The sequence below is a fragment of the Caloenas nicobarica genome, chromosome 19 (genome assembly GCF_036013445.1).
Source record: "Caloenas nicobarica isolate bCalNic1 chromosome 19, bCalNic1.hap1, whole genome shotgun sequence".
NCBI classification, from domain to species: domain Eukaryota; kingdom Metazoa; phylum Chordata; class Aves; order Columbiformes; family Columbidae; genus Caloenas; species Caloenas nicobarica.
Genome location: NC_088263.1, coordinates 2,224,834 through 2,240,341, shown reverse-complemented (window position 1 = coordinate 2,240,341; position 15,508 = coordinate 2,224,834). Strand labels below are relative to the sequence as shown.

Sequence of the window (15,508 nt, the reverse complement as noted above, 5' to 3'; positions counted from 1 at the left end):
CCTGGTTCAAATACACATACAAAGATAGCAGGACTTGCTGCTCAAGATGGATGATGGGTTCCGAATATATTTAAACCCCAAGGGCAGACTTAAAGAATAAAAAGAAAGATGCGGAAAAACGCTGTGTTTCCTAGCACGCCTTTCTCACATGCACAAGGTTGTCTTGCAGTTAACACCCCCACAGCTCCCAAGCAATTTCTCAGCACAATTTCCATCAGCTACAGCAGGTCTAAATTTCAAGTTAGAATTATAAAAACAATCTCAGCTCAGCAGAGACAAAGATCATCTATGAAACGCGATCCAAGTTATCCGCTGATGTTAGAACATCTCTGTAATCTGTTCACAAATTCTGAGCTCCTGCTGCTGCTTTGAAAATGCTTTGTGGTGCCAAAAATCGTGAGCTGGTTCTCTGTCCTACTTTTCAGAACTGAATGCAGTGATGAAAATAGAAAGAATCAATTCCCTTTCACTCCTGCAACTCTGAAAAGCTTCGAGCAGCACCAGAAACAAGCACCGAGGCTGTCGGAGGAGCAAACGCTCTCACTGGCTCAGTGGCTGGGGCTGAGCTGGGCAGGAGTCGCAGAATCACAGAATCATTTCAGTTGGAAGAGACCCTCAGGATCATCGAGTCCAACCATAACCTGACTCCAGCACTAAACCATGTCCCTGAGAACCTCGTCTAAACGCCTTTTAAACCCCTCCAAGGATGGTGACTCCCCCACTGCCCTGGGCAGCCTGTTCCAATGCCCCACAGCCCTTTGGGGAAGAAATTGTTCCCCAGATCCAACCTCAACCTCCCCTGGTGCAACTTGAGGCCGTTTCCTCTGCTCCTGGCGCTTGTTCCTGGGGAGCAGAGCCCGACCTCCCCTGGCTCCAAGCTCCTTTCAGGCAGGTCAGAGATCAGAAGGTCTCCCCTCAGCTCCTGTTCTCCAGCTGAACCCCCAGCTCCCTCAGCCGCTCCCATCACACTTGTGCTCCAGCCCCTCACCAGCTCCGTTCCCTCCTCTGCACTCTATCTAGTTCCTCAATGTCCTTCTTATGATGAGGGGCCCAAAACCGAGTCCTGAGCAAACACAAACGAGCAGATTTGCACCGGGACCACCTTCACCTGGGAATGTCTGGGATGTCACATCCAGAGGGACTCAAGGTCAGGACACTTTCCTGACAAGCAAGACGATGTAGTTGCAGATTGAGCAGGATCCAGAAGTCAACATCTTTCATTTCTGGGCACATACTCTGAGATTTTGGCTGCTGCTTATCACTGAGATGAGACTCCCCATGCTCACCCATCTGTTTCATCCCTCAGGAGAGCAGCAGCTCTAGCGGGTCACATCACAGATCCCAGCAGACCACTGTCCCCCCCTGACGGGAACCAAACAGATGCCCAGCGACAAGACAAAAGAGGCTGAGCATACGGTGCTTCCCCAAGCATCAGCTGTGCAATTTTTCCCAATTGCACATCACAGCTTAAGGAACTTGAATCACTGTACGGTCTAATAGTACACGATTTCCCTCATTTGACATTGTTCTTGTTGGCAAGCATCACCCACATTTACAATTTTCTTACCCATTAGGCAATGTTTTCTGACAATGCATTCCAGAGTTGGATCCTCTGCAACCACTTAATGACTGGGAAAGCATGCAGGATTAAGTCCCTCCACTAACTCCTAGGGTTCCTAGGGGTAAAGGGTTCTTCATCCTCGATAGGAAATACTAAAGCTCGAGGGTAACTTATTGAAAGGGTAATTCCACCTCAGAAACCATCCAGTTCTTGGCTATGAAGATACACACTGGTCAGGCTCTATGGCACCTGCCAAAAGGAACCCCAAAACAAAAGCAATTCACTCTGGTGTGGGATTCCTCTGACCTAAGAGAGAATTTCACCTGCCGCAGGGGACAAACACCCATCTTCGGTCACTATGCCACCGCGCCAGACTCCGGCTGACTTCACCTTCCGGTCAGTAGGGAATCGTGTGTCATGAGTCGCTTCTTTTTCTAGAAGATGGTTTTCTGATTTGCAGAGGACTCAGAGGACAATCCCCCACCATGCTGCTGAAGCACAAGTAGCTCTTGCTACCTAGTCAATTATTTCAAAACTCTTGCACCTGCTGTCCCCTCATTACTTTATTACTTCTGATTGAATAGCAAAAACAATGTCATAAATCTTGTCTATAAATCACGCTACTAGAAAAACAGGAGAGAAAATAGGACAGAGAGAATCCATTTGGCCTATGACTCTGCCCAGCACTAAGCATCACCTCAAAAGAATTTTTTTAAGAGGTTATAAAAACAAGTAACAATCTTTTAGCCTTTCTAGGGAGTAGAATCAGCTTTTTCTTAATATCCAGCTCCTGCAATTTCATTACACTACCATTTGCCGTATTCCAATGTGGCAAGTAGCTTACGCCGTTTCTGCCAGCAGACAACTTTACACATTTGCAGACAGCTACCACGTCTTCCCTTCATCTTTCAGTCCTTTCGCCTTCCTAGGTTAACATTTCTAAACACCAATTCGCCTCCTTTTTGCCCTCCAGATTTCACTTGCTCTGCCTCTGCCTTCAGACGTGCTGCCTGCCTGGTACCAAAGCTCTTCCAACACCACAAAGAACACAAGGATTTCTTCACTCCAAAAAGCTTTCTGTTGACATAGTTATTTTTTTCACAGCTGCAGGACATTGTTCGGGCACGGTCAGCATTTGATCCTCTGATGCCTGGATTCTTTTTCTAAGAAACACCTACCCATGCCCTTTTCGCTGCATGCTGTTTATTAGTTTCTAGCTCAAAAACTCCTCTCCAGTAAATTCCTTTACTTTTCTGTTGACTTTGTACTTTCTACCCTATTGTTTTCCTTCATCGCTTCAATTCCCTCGCACTTCTGTCCTTCCTCTCCTATCTGATGGACATAACAGACAAAAAGAGAAGACACACCACAGTTCCTTAAAAGATCCATTTTAGCGTTTTGTTTCACTGCAACTAATTAGCCGAGCCATATGCAAGTCTAGAGAAAACCAATTCTGTATTTCAAAAAGTCTGGAATTTGAGGCTGACAGGCTGCACTCTCTAGATATGGGAAGACATTTGAATTCTATTACAAGTAAATGTTTTGAATTGAACTATAAATGTAACGCTCAAGCTCAACTTTAACTGCAAAGTAAAGAGATTCATATCTCCACAGAGAGCACTTTTTAGGGGGAAACAATTCTGCCAACTAATGGAATAGGGAAAGGGATGAGAAGAAAAGAGACGCTGAGATTCTTGCTCCAGACAAAAGGTGGATTAGAACACAGCCTTTGTGCTGTGTAAATGCTAAATATTTAGTGATTACTACTAATTTACAGTTTAAATGCTTACTAGTAACATTTAAAATCATCCACCGAGGAGAATGGTGGTTTTAAATTCCACCTGCTCATTTCCTGGTTGGTCACAAGGAGTGAGATTTAAAAGGGCAGCTCGAGGCAGGAGGTGGTGCTGGCGGCACCGGGTTTGTGGCTCGTTCCGTACAGAAGCTGCGTGTTGCCACCGGTTCATAAATCTGGGCAGGAAATCTGCTCCATTAGATAGAGAAGAGAATCAGAGGAATATTCAAGAGAAATCCAGAGAACAGGAGTGCCCTGACAACCCACAGCAGAAGTTCCCAAACGCTTAAGCAAAAATGACGCTCACAGGGAAACCAAGAAGATGATTTTTCGTTGACGTAACTTCTGAACACTTACTGCAGTGATGAAATTCTCCTAGCAATAATACAGAAAAAGCCCCACTGTTATTGTACCATGAGAACGCGTGAATACAGGCTTTACGTTTTACAGTTAAAAAAAAAAAATCAAAAACATTATTATGGGACCTAGGAAAGCAAAAGAATACAAGTATTTTAATTAAGTTTATTACCTTTGCAGGTTTTTTAAGAAATCTGGTAAAATAAGTCTATGCCTTAAAGACAGCAAAGAGAAAAATCAGAAATAATTTGAAGTAACAGCATTAAAGAATTGCCTTTAAGGCTAGTGCAATGATTTAGTGCTTAGTATAACGGCCCTGATGCACTTAGGGACAAAAGAATTACATTTCAAGTCCGTCCGTCTCCAGATTTGCAGGAGAGAAGTATAATGTCAAGTGAATTAAAGAAGATGGATGAGTTGATGGATCCAAGGAGCAATCAGAGTCTGCAGGACACAGACAGATCTGGCAGTTGCACAATGAGGATTGACAGCCTACAAATGCAAGGAAGACGAAAACCAACCTCCAAATATCAATGCTCTGGAAATAAAGGTACATATAATAGAACCAAGTGCTGCCTTTGAGTCCCAGTGAGCGAGACAAATGCATAACAAGATTTAAAGTGATTTGAGAAGTCAAACTTCCAATAGCACTAAGCAATTTCCACTTTGCTAAACATGCATGTCCTGCATTTGGCATGAACTTCTTCCAGATACACAAAACAGCCCTGCGATAAAACACGCAAAAATTGATTAGAAGTTGGTGAATGTCTGGTATAGATCAGCTCAGGCAGACAAAGAGAATAAAATGTTTTCTCAGTATGCATCAATCATAGAAAAAAACCCAGAGGACTTGGTGCTAACAGGGTGTTTTAGCTCCTCAGACATCTTTTTGAGATGGACAGAAAATGCTTTTAATTTTCTTACCTGGGGGAATTTGCGTTTGATACACGTCAGTGCTCCCTCGGGGAGTTTGGCGAGTTCCGAGTCTCTGACGGCGTGTACAGTGGTGGCCCTGGGCTGGTGGGTTAACGCCTCTACCTGCAAGAGCACACAGACAAATGTTAAAGATAATTCACACCGTGCTGCAAAAACCAAACGTTAGGATGAAGAAACGCAACGATTCCCAAGGAGCAGACTGGCAGGCTCGTGCTCACACACACGCAAACCAAAATGCTGTTTTCCCCCCGAGGGCACTTACAGAGATGGTTTGCTTGAGACATCCACCTGCAGCAAGGTTTGGCATCGATTTAATCCAAATCTCTTGGACACGCGCTCGGGCATCGGGCAGTGTCAGGTTTTCACAGAACGAGAAGCCGCAGCACCCGAGGGGCAGCGGGACGAGAGAAGTTTTGGGAGAGATTTGGGAAGATCCCACACCCGGCACCTCCGGAGCAAAAACTGTGCTTAAGGCTTCTCAGAACAGCAACCAGAGGTGCAACGTGAACTGGCTCATCACAACAACACTTGGATCTTTTTCATCCATAGTTTTAAATTGTGATAAATCTATCAAAGAGAAAGGAAACCCCCAATTCTCTGCTACTCTTCTTTCCTCAACACCACCCTGAGATACTTTCCATCTTACTTTCAGAAGCCAAATACCAACAACCTTGAAATAATCAAGGCTTCCTAAAAATTAAAGAAAGGGATGAGGAGCAAATCAGCGCATTTTGGGCAGAAATGAGCTTTGGTTTTGGAGATTTGGGTTTTTTTTTCCTTTTACATATGCATGTGTCTGTGCCATGTAAACGGGCAAATGTGACAGTCCGCACCTACCTGAACAGCGCCCGATTATTTCGCCTAGAAACGCTTATTTTACTGATAAGTTTAAAGAAGAAAATGATCACACAGTGAAAATTAATCCAGAGATATTCTCCTTTACGGGGAGAACCTGACACAATACAAACAAACCCGGGTTCTAAAAGCCAACTCTGCAAAATGCGGTTGTTCCCCAAACCCAAACCTGTGCCATCTGCAGAGCCCCGGCCCCGCCACCAGCGCCCGGTTTGTTCGGAAACACAGAAACCAAATTCCCTGGTGAAATATCTGCAATTCTTAATGAGAGAGCTGCTCGGGGAGATGGCGTCGCTCGGAGCTCAGGCCTGAGCTACAATATTTAATTGCTTAGAAACAGCCCGGTGCTCGGCTTTGCAAATTTTAGCAATCGGCAACGTTTCCTGGGTTTAAAATCCATAGATCGGTCGTTTCGAATAAAATAGTTGTCGCTGTAGTAGCTGTAATTACCAAGGCGAAAACACAAACAAAATAATTCCTCTCTCTAACTGCAACACGTGGACACTTAAAATGAAAAGTCATGTTCATTTTTATTCTAAGTTTTCCAGTAGGAAAAGAAACAGAAAATATATCCGCTTCTAATGGTTTGGTTTGGGGGGTTTGAAAGGTTATTTTGTTTGCTTGGGTTTTTCTGTGTGTTTGTTGGGGGTTTTTTTGTTGGGTTTTGGGGGGTTGGTTTTGTTTGTTTTGATTTATGGCTTTGGTGGTGTGGTTTTGTTTGGTTGTTGTTCGGAATTAGTTCCAGAGCTTAGGTTTACAGCAAATTCCAACACAAACAATGCTTTTATTATAGAATTAGGGGCTCAGAAACACCAAAAGTTAATGCACGATGCCCTGCAGGATGGCAGAGCTGTGCCAGGTGCCCAGGCATGTACTTCGGCCCAAAATACAAGAAAATTAATGTAAAACACACAACTCCGTGCCCCCACTTCCAACACAAACATGTTCTTGGCAGATTCCACGTGCACAAACCAGACAATTCACCCAGCCAGAACATCTAGATCTCAAAAACTTGCAATTAGTCCAGAAAGTTGAGCTCAGCCCAGGAATATTAACTCCAGTGAGTGCAGAAGATTTTAATCAGCACCAATTGCTGTGCATGAAAAGTTGCAGAAGTCTTTAAAGGAAATGCATTTTGCAAGACATGGCCTTTGGGTTTTGTTCACATGCCAGGGATGTTTTGTTAGGTAATCACATTTTATAACTAATTATATAGAAGGGGAAAGAAAGCTCATGCCATCTTTGTACACACATTTACAGAGAATCAAGTCCCCTTTACGTTCCCCAAATGGTTGTATAACATCTTCAGGTCTAGCTCTCTCCTCTATTACCAGCTTTTTATCACAGCTTTTGGCTCTGTAATTCAGCTTCCTTATCCCAAAAACAGGTTAAGAGCTCAAATTGTTCAAATAAAACCTTTCCTCCCAGCCAGTCACCACCCGATTGAGTTTAATTTGTCTAAAGAAGAAAAACACTCAAAGTGTCGAACATCCTTTTCTACTCTTTTTGTGATATACGAATGCATAAAATTAACAGTACTCCAACGGGCTCACCAGCCTTTCAGAAAAGATGAGATCTGTAAAAAAGGGAATTAAATTTTAACTTTCAAATAAAGCCTTCGGGATGGTTTTTTTCCTCCAAATGGTGATTTTGTCCTTTTGAACTGAACTGAACCTCACCCCCAGGCAGTCAGAGGGGCACACAGCCCTTTCTCAGACCCCAAGGAGCGTTTCAAAGCTCCGGAGTGAGTGGAATTTGCAACACCCTCCGTGCTACAGACCCTGCAATTGCAGGGAATTTGTTCAACGTAATTCCCAACCGATTGCCGAAATTGCATCTTGTACTACTCTTACAGACACTACATAAGCCTTCCCATCAGCTTTGGTATTTTCATGCAAATACACCCCGGTATTCTAACATAGAAAACACCCAGGTCCCAGACACTGTACAGCAAGAAATTCCAATTTTGCTTTCCCCTTGGATGTTATCGTCTTGGTTCCCAACCTGTATTTTTATTGGTTATCCCAAACTACTAATAAACCACTCTCACTGAACACTTGGACCATCCGCAGGATTATTCTCAGTCCTCACTGCAGTCCCACCTCTCCCCTTTACACCCCGTGTTTAAAAAGTCGCCTTTGAATTAGCTTTAGATTCCCTGCATATGGGAATCCACCAAATCAAATACGTATTTGGCTGTTCTCACCTTTCTTGGAGATTAAAAACCTATTCTAACATTGAGTCATAGTTCTCCCCTGTAGATTATACTTTTCTTATTTGCACTTATTCTTAATAAGCCATTTGAGAGGTTATGTATTCAGAGTTTTTTCTCCTTCCTCATTAAAAAAAAAAGTTTTCTGCCACATGAGCATGCAAAATGACTTCAGTCTTAAGCCACATTCAAATCCTTGGGCTCCCTGTCCAGTGAAACTTTTGAACAAGTTTTCTTATTTTTCCAGTTTTGTAAATAGTACAAGACTTCAAGATCCAGCTTGAATTTTAAAATTAATAAAATCCATCGGCGATCAGAACATCAACTCCATAAGATTCTTTCCTTGGTTCTAAAAAAAGAAATTCAACGTTTTGCTCACCCACCACAGCTGCAGCAAACAACACAAAGACAACTCCACAATAACATTAACCAACAAACGTTTTGAGAAATAATATTAAGTCTCCCTAACCTTATTCAACCTGACCAGGGAAGCATATATTTGTGTATATAATCCCCCAAGATTCACTTTTGAGCCTTTCGCAGACTACTATTAGCATCATTTACCCACGCCAGCGTGAACACAGCTCCAGCATTTGCTGCGGTGCAGGAAAGGACCAGCCAACCCTTTCCCACTTCTCTTCAAATTCAACTCAACATGATGTATTTTGCTTGAGGCAACAGTGCACCTCTGTTTTTTCTCCCATAACATCCACTCCTTCTCCTTAGTAACAAGGCTCTGAACCAGTTCTGCCTCTCTGCCGATTGCTGGCCTTCTCTTTCCATTTTTAATTCACCCCACGCCCTCCTCGCTCGTCCTCTCTCGACCGATCGCAGCGCTCCTGGAGTTCAGGCTTGAGCCCATCACCTCTGCTGTCCTGTCCAGGCTGGCCCGTCTGCTCTTTGCCATCTTATTTAGTGCTGTTCGCTCTTCCCTCATGTTGCAAACTCAGCAAACCTACATTACGGTGCGATTTGCACTTTGACATCCGGCTCTCTTCAAAATCCAAGTGCTGTGCCCTATTTCAGCAGCCACGCAAAAGTGCTAAATGTTCTGTTCATCGCTCACCTGTCCCCGAGGTCTAACCCTCGGCTCTTGGTTTCCAGCAAGTACTAATGTTCCCTCTCTGCCGCCATCGCACCCTCGAGAATCTGCCCGTCCATCATCACCTTCACTTCATCTCCTCCAAGAGCCGCACGCAGCAATGCCCCAAATGCTGTTAATAATGTGCATCAAGCAGCACATATCGATTTAGAGCGTGATCCACCCTGTGCTTCTTGGAACTGATCGTGAACGTCACCACAGGTGGTGGCCCCTCCTGCGCCATTGCAGTTCTGTTGTTCGCAATCTTAAAAAGCAAGAAAAAAAAACCCCAAACCACCACATCACAAACACAACCATAAATAGCTCTATGCCCTTTTTACTGTTTTAGTTAATTCTGACAGTGAGGTTTCTCTTATCTTCTTCTAGCTTAGTGTGAAATAGCGACAAAATCACGTCTGATGCACCCATCATGTACAATGCACATGATTCACAACCCTACTTTATAAGTTCTTTACAAAGTAAAACTGTTATTGTAAATCTTTTAAAAGGAGAGGGAAAAGCAATTTATGTTCTCATGACCTCTTCTGACTTCATTTTCAACGGCCATCCCTGACAGCTCTTCTTACGGCTTTCCAAATTACACACTTGGAAAGTAAAAACTAGCGAGTGTTATCATGCACAAGTTGGTCTAATTACTCCAAATTCCTTTTTGCACTACATCCAACACATCACTTTGAGTATTTGTTGAACTTTAAGCATGTGCACAGCCCCAGTACAACAAGCGCAGCTATTCTCATGCTCAGCCTTCAGCATCTTGGAGACTTCAGAGAGGACTTGACCAAAACTGGGGCTGGTTTATGTTGGTCTATCTGCTGGCAATAAAGCATTGCAAATTCAGCCTCACTTTATCAGAGAAATCACCCAGTAACTTGTTAATCAGCAAACAGCAAATGCATATTATTTGAAGATGCAGCTTCTTCTATATAGATTATTCTTCCCAAGTGAGTTTTCAAGTCTGCCTAGCGTGACAGTGCACAGGTTTGGTCTGAATTAGTGACTCGAGCCAACAGGACCGTGTTTCTATCCAGAGGTCCGTTCTCCCCAACCTTCAACCAGAGGCACATTTAAACGCTCTTGTGGCTCTTCCCGCGCATTCCCTTCCCACCCATTTTGCAATATACTGCTTGGGGTTTCTCTTCATTATGGCTAGTACTATATCTGAGAATCTTTTATTCTCTCATACATCATGTTTCCTTCTCCCATGTCAATCTTTTCCTTGCTACCAGCTCACAAAAAGCCATCACCTTTCCCCATCCAGGGCGGCCCACATTTCGGCCCTTGCCCTGCCACCTCGGACATGGTGCAGGACAAGGGAGCAGCAGCCACAGAAATGAAAGCATCACTTATATGGACACCCTGGGAAGCAGGTTAGGACTCCAAGGTTTGTTAAATTATGTAGCTTAAAGTCCTCATCTTCCAAATCCTCATGATCACCACCTGTCAACCAGCCTGACACTTGTAGGCTTCAAGTTATCATGTTCACACATGATGCTTCGGCAAGACCCAGCAGCCCACAGACACGCACCCTCTTACAGAGATTGCCCAGGACACATCCAGCTGTGCTTCAACAAAAGTGGCATCACGCCACTATCTGATAACAGACCAAGACAGTAAAAAGGCATTTTCTGCTCTCCACCACAGGCGGAGCTTCCTGCAGGATGGGCGGAGGGGCACAGGCCATCCCGAGCAGGGTGCAGACAGCAGACACTTCCCAAAACGCCCGCGGTGCCAACGCGCACACCCGGCACAGACACCTCAGCTCCCCACCGAAAAGACAAAAAGTGCCTCCTCGCTCGCTTTTTACACAACACCCACCCTGAACCGCACCAGGTGCTACACAAAACCAACAGCTCACGCAGGGGGAACCACCACAAGACAGCGGGAAGCACCAGGGACAGGGATGAAACACTGTGCAAGGAAGCAAAGATGCACCTGCGGAGGCATGAGAAGAAGAAATATCAACACTGACATCTGCTGATGGCTCAGGAGGCTCAAGGAAAGGGACAGGCAACAAGGCAGACACACAGGTACCAGGTAGCACAGCCGGATCTCAAAGGCCAACAGCAGCACTGGAACAGCGCGGGCACAAACCAGACCCACACATGGACTTTCACAGCGGTACATGTGCTGGACCAGGGCAGATGACGCTGCTGCAGCTGAAGCCGGTGATGTAACATCATCCATGGTACGTGAAGGGCAACCAAATGCTACACAGAACAATCTTTCTCTTGTTTAAACAAGCTGCTCCCAGACCTTTCTTCAGCTCATTTGCACCTGAAGCAGCAAACAGAGGATGCTGATCTCACAGGTGCTTCCTCCAGCCATCAGTTCAGCAGGTTCCAAAACATTAACTTGTTTGTATCAGAGAAGGACAAAGGAGGAGACGCTGCTGGAAGCAACGAATGAGTGGGAAGAACAACCAGACAAGCTGCAAATCGATGCTGTTTGCGGGCGCGGAGCCAGCGGATGAATGCAGAACACCGTGTACTCTCCAAAGTTGTTCTCACAACCACCTTCTGCAACATTTCGTGTGCCAAGTTAACCCCGTGACTGAGGCCATCCAGCACTTCTGCTGTGCCCAACGAAGAATCCAAACCTCTCTCATTTTTTAATGTATATTAAAAAAGACTTACATGCGTATACACACACTCATATGTGTAAGTCTTACTCGGTTTATCTAGATGTGTAAGCGTATATATAAAATATATGTAAACATTCAATAGGACGGGGCTTGCTACCTTTTGTAACGAAGGCAGTGAGTCATACTCCAGGTTGTCCCCAAAGGACTGAGCCAGCATTCTGCAGCAGTGCAGTGACAGTCCTGTCGCAGCAGTGAACGTCATCAAGGGACAGCAAAGGGAAAGATTCCAGCTGGGGAAGGGAGCTGGTGTCCTACCTACTGTATTTAAGTTTCACTCCTTATATACATGCGGCTACAGAAAAGATGGGAAGTTGCATGCACGTTTTGCTCCCTTAATCCAATGTTGCAGTCAAAACGAAAGCAAAAAAAAAAAATACTGGAAGTTACCTGAAGCACACACATGCACAAGAAACCCCACTCCATCAAATTCATCCAGGTTGTTTGAAGAGTATCTGCAAGTGCGGTGCCACTGCCAGGCACGCAGCGTGCTCCTCTTATGATGAAATTACGCCTGAATTTCAACAATGGAAGAAGAAATAACAGCATATGGTCACCTGCTTAAACACTTTCCGATAAGGGAGAGATCTGATTGCCTTTGACTCACATCACAAAACCACCAAAACTGGCTGGAACTTCAGCAACATCCTTCCCCATCCTTCACCGCCGGACTCCGTCTCCCACTGCTCGTTGGCCTCCATCACGCTTCTCACTCACTCAATGGCTCGCTCTTAACAATAATCAAGATAAACTACACCTCTTTTGCTAACAACTGTCTCGTACATTTTGCAAAGGTGAAAGGGAATGCAGTTTAACTCTTTCACATTCACGAGCCACCCCGGTTCGATGCAGCATTTCTCAAAAGGGAAAGGAGAAAAAGGAGCAGAAGGGACGTGCAAGGCTGTCCTAAAGGGGGATGAGCAGTTGTACCCCAGAATCATTTTGGTTGGAAAAGACCCTCAAGATCATCGAGTCCAACCATTAACCAAGAGTCAGTGGACACTAATAATGACATTATCACAAGGATGTTCAGCTGGAGCAGGAGTGAGACACAAAACAGCTCAAGGAATGACCGTCTGATGCATGAAATCACCCATCTGAAACCAGCAGGTCATAACTACTATCGCCATCTGTCAAAGATCCTAATACTCTGTAAAAACAATTTGGCTAAGGAGATAAAGCCCTCTGCAATTTTATCTGTGGCAGCTACAAAGACAAATGACTCACAGAACATGAACGCCAGATAATTTAACACCAGATCCTGCAGTTTTCCCAGCCAGTGACCGACCACTAAGTGGTTCCACTACAATTTTTGGTTATGAACAGTCTCTTACTTCACCAGCTGCTAGAAGATGAGGCAAATCGAGATAGAAGGTAAGCTGTTGTGGAGAAAAGAAATGGAAAAATAGCAGTACTCAGCAGCTCAGACCGTAAGTGAAGATGCTCGTAGAAACCTGGGGTTCATGTGGCTCAGATCAGCGGCTGCAATTCAGCCAAGAACACCCTCAAGGCAAGTGTGGAAATCAGGACACCGAGCTTCTCATTTCAGCATGACACGGTGCAAATGTGAACTCATTCTTCAGAGCTGCTTCTGTCTCCAGCTGCTGGGAAATACTGGAGAGTTCGCTGTTCTGTGGTCTGGTTTGTTTTGGGGTTTTGTTTGTTTGATTGTTTGTTTGTTTGGGGGGGAGGGGGGCGGTAAATACAATTTCACATCTAAGATGCTGCTAGGCATGTAATAGTTTTTAGTAATGTATTAGCAAGCCAGATGGTGGAAAAGGTGGAAAGAGAAAACCTCCTTTCAGAGCCACATGCTCCAGCTCAGCTCCTGGGCCTCATCGCCTCCAATATCCACAGACACGGGCTGCGCACGGGGAGCGCCTGGGGCACCACTGACCTGAATTAACCCCAAATCTGCTTTCTTAGCGACTTAAAGCTTTAGAAACAGAAGATTCACAGTTTGCAAAAATTACATGTAAGTAATCGGCAAAAAAAAAACCCCATCCACACACTTAAAAATGCCAAAGTAAGCCAGGCTTAAAGAGATAGAACTTGCCCGGTTTTGCACGGTTGTCAAGCGCGCAATGATATTCCGCTGGCTTGGGTTGCGTCAAGAGACGGTGGCGTATGATAATGTTAATACTGATAAAGAACAAAAGCCTGACAAGTGTCATCCTGATCCTGGTGTGTTTTCTTTGGGGACCACTCGGCAGTAAAAGATTTCTAACAGTCAGTGTTACATTACAAAAGGACAATGCTCCAAACCCCGAAGGAAATCACGAGCCATTTACAGATTCTTCTTGGTTTTCAACTTTTTAAGAGAGAAAAAAGACATTCACATTTAACTGTATTAACGAGATGAACAGCTTAACATCTAAAAACACTTAAAAGAGCCACTATTTCTAGAATGTAAAGCATGATTTTCTGCAATTTATCACTCGTGCTGCCAGGCATTAAAGAAAGTGTTAGCGCACGAATGCCTTTGCTACCCAAAATTGACCGGGTATAATCCTGCTAATAAGAAGGGGCATTCCAGTTGCTAAAAAGCAGCAGAATTAACCGAAACATTGCTGCAGCTTTCTCACCCAGTGGGGCATTTTGGAAAACCAACTGGTTTGCAGATAAGACGCTGCAGACACCAGTTTTAGGAGGCAGGTGGCTATCAGTTAGTCTAGCTATAAACTACATAAGAGCCCAGGTTTTAAAAAAATATTCTAAGTTCAGCAGCTGTCACTGAGGTCCCTAAGAACTGCTTGGCATGTAGTCATCTCACCAGCACTGCCGCCGTTCTATAGGAACCCAGCTGAGACAGTGTTGACTTACATAAAAAGCTAACGGCATAGAAGATTCTGTCACATCCAGATATTTGAAGGGAGTAGGCAGGAGACAAATCACTTTTCTTCAGCAGTTTGCCTGATATCGATAGGCATAACAAACAAACAAACGAAAAGGAATCCTCTTTCTCAGACTGTGTGTTAATGACATCAAGATAACAACAGTAAAAATTACAATTTTCAGCAGTTAAGCAAGATCAGAACTAAAGCAGCTATATCAAGAAAAAAAATGAGACTAATATAAGCATTTTAAACAAATAACTCTGTGAAGAGAAGCCCTTTCACTCTATCGACACACAGTGGGCTTTTCTGATTTCCTCTGGGGTTGCCCGGGCATGGCTGAAACGATCCTACAAGAGTTACTGTTTAGCTTGCATAACGGTTCGATAAAATTAACATTTTTCCACCAGTGCGTCTGTAGCAACAGCCCTAAGGAATTAAAAGACTCCACCCAATATGGGTCCAATCACAGTCTGTAGAAAACCAGACTTCTATCAACTGTATTTCAAGCAGTTAACTGTATTTCAGATGTGAGGCAATTATCTAACAGACTCATCATTGTCCTTTAGAAACTACCTGGAAGGCTTTCAATCAATCTGGACTGGATGTGACCAGACAGAGCAGCTGGAGTTGCCCGTCACTAGTGGCAGCAACAGCGTCGCCCCAAAAGGCTCCTGGGGAGTTGGGATCGTTTTCCCAACAGAATCGTCCTTGTCAGCTCTTCAAGGAACTACACAGGGAAGGGAAACTGGAGTTTCTAATCTGTTCTCTCCCCCTGAACTGACAGACCTCAGAAACAGATGCCATTGAATCAGTAGAAGGAACAAAACAGTTTAAGCCACAAGTTTAGCCTTGGGAGCGCACACGCATGCTTGAAAATTAACATCTTGTCTGGAATCCTTCATTTTTTAGTGCTTTTCTTCTGAAAGCAGAAATGGCAGATACTCATCTCTCATGCATATGACACACAGCATTTTTCAAGTTCTGAAATAAAGGCAATAAACAAAAATACACTGACTACAAGAGTCTTTTGTTCATGCCCACAGTTCTGAATGACATGGGAGGTCTTGGAGGGGTTTCAGGGGAGAACACCTCACCAGTAGGCCAAAATAACAATTACCAACTGCTAATTTCTTTCCTAGAACCCTCCAATTACTTTACCTTCAGGGGAAAAAACCCAACCCTATAGCAGGCTTTTAAAGGTTTATAACAGATCCT

The 15,508-nt window shown here is 44.3% G+C and overlaps 1 protein-coding gene across 1 annotated transcript in view; it reads right to left on the bottom strand.

Moving 5' to 3' along the window:
* The window catches only part of PNPLA7 (patatin like phospholipase domain containing 7), a 127,526-nt gene that overhangs the window by 72,891 nt on the left and 39,127 nt on the right, over positions 1-15,508 (bottom strand). The window contains exon 20 of the mRNA XM_065648470.1: positions 4,638-4,751. Within this exon, the coding sequence (XP_065504542.1) occupies positions 4,638-4,751 (114 nt within the window). The remainder of the gene's footprint in view (positions 1-4,637; positions 4,752-15,508) is intronic.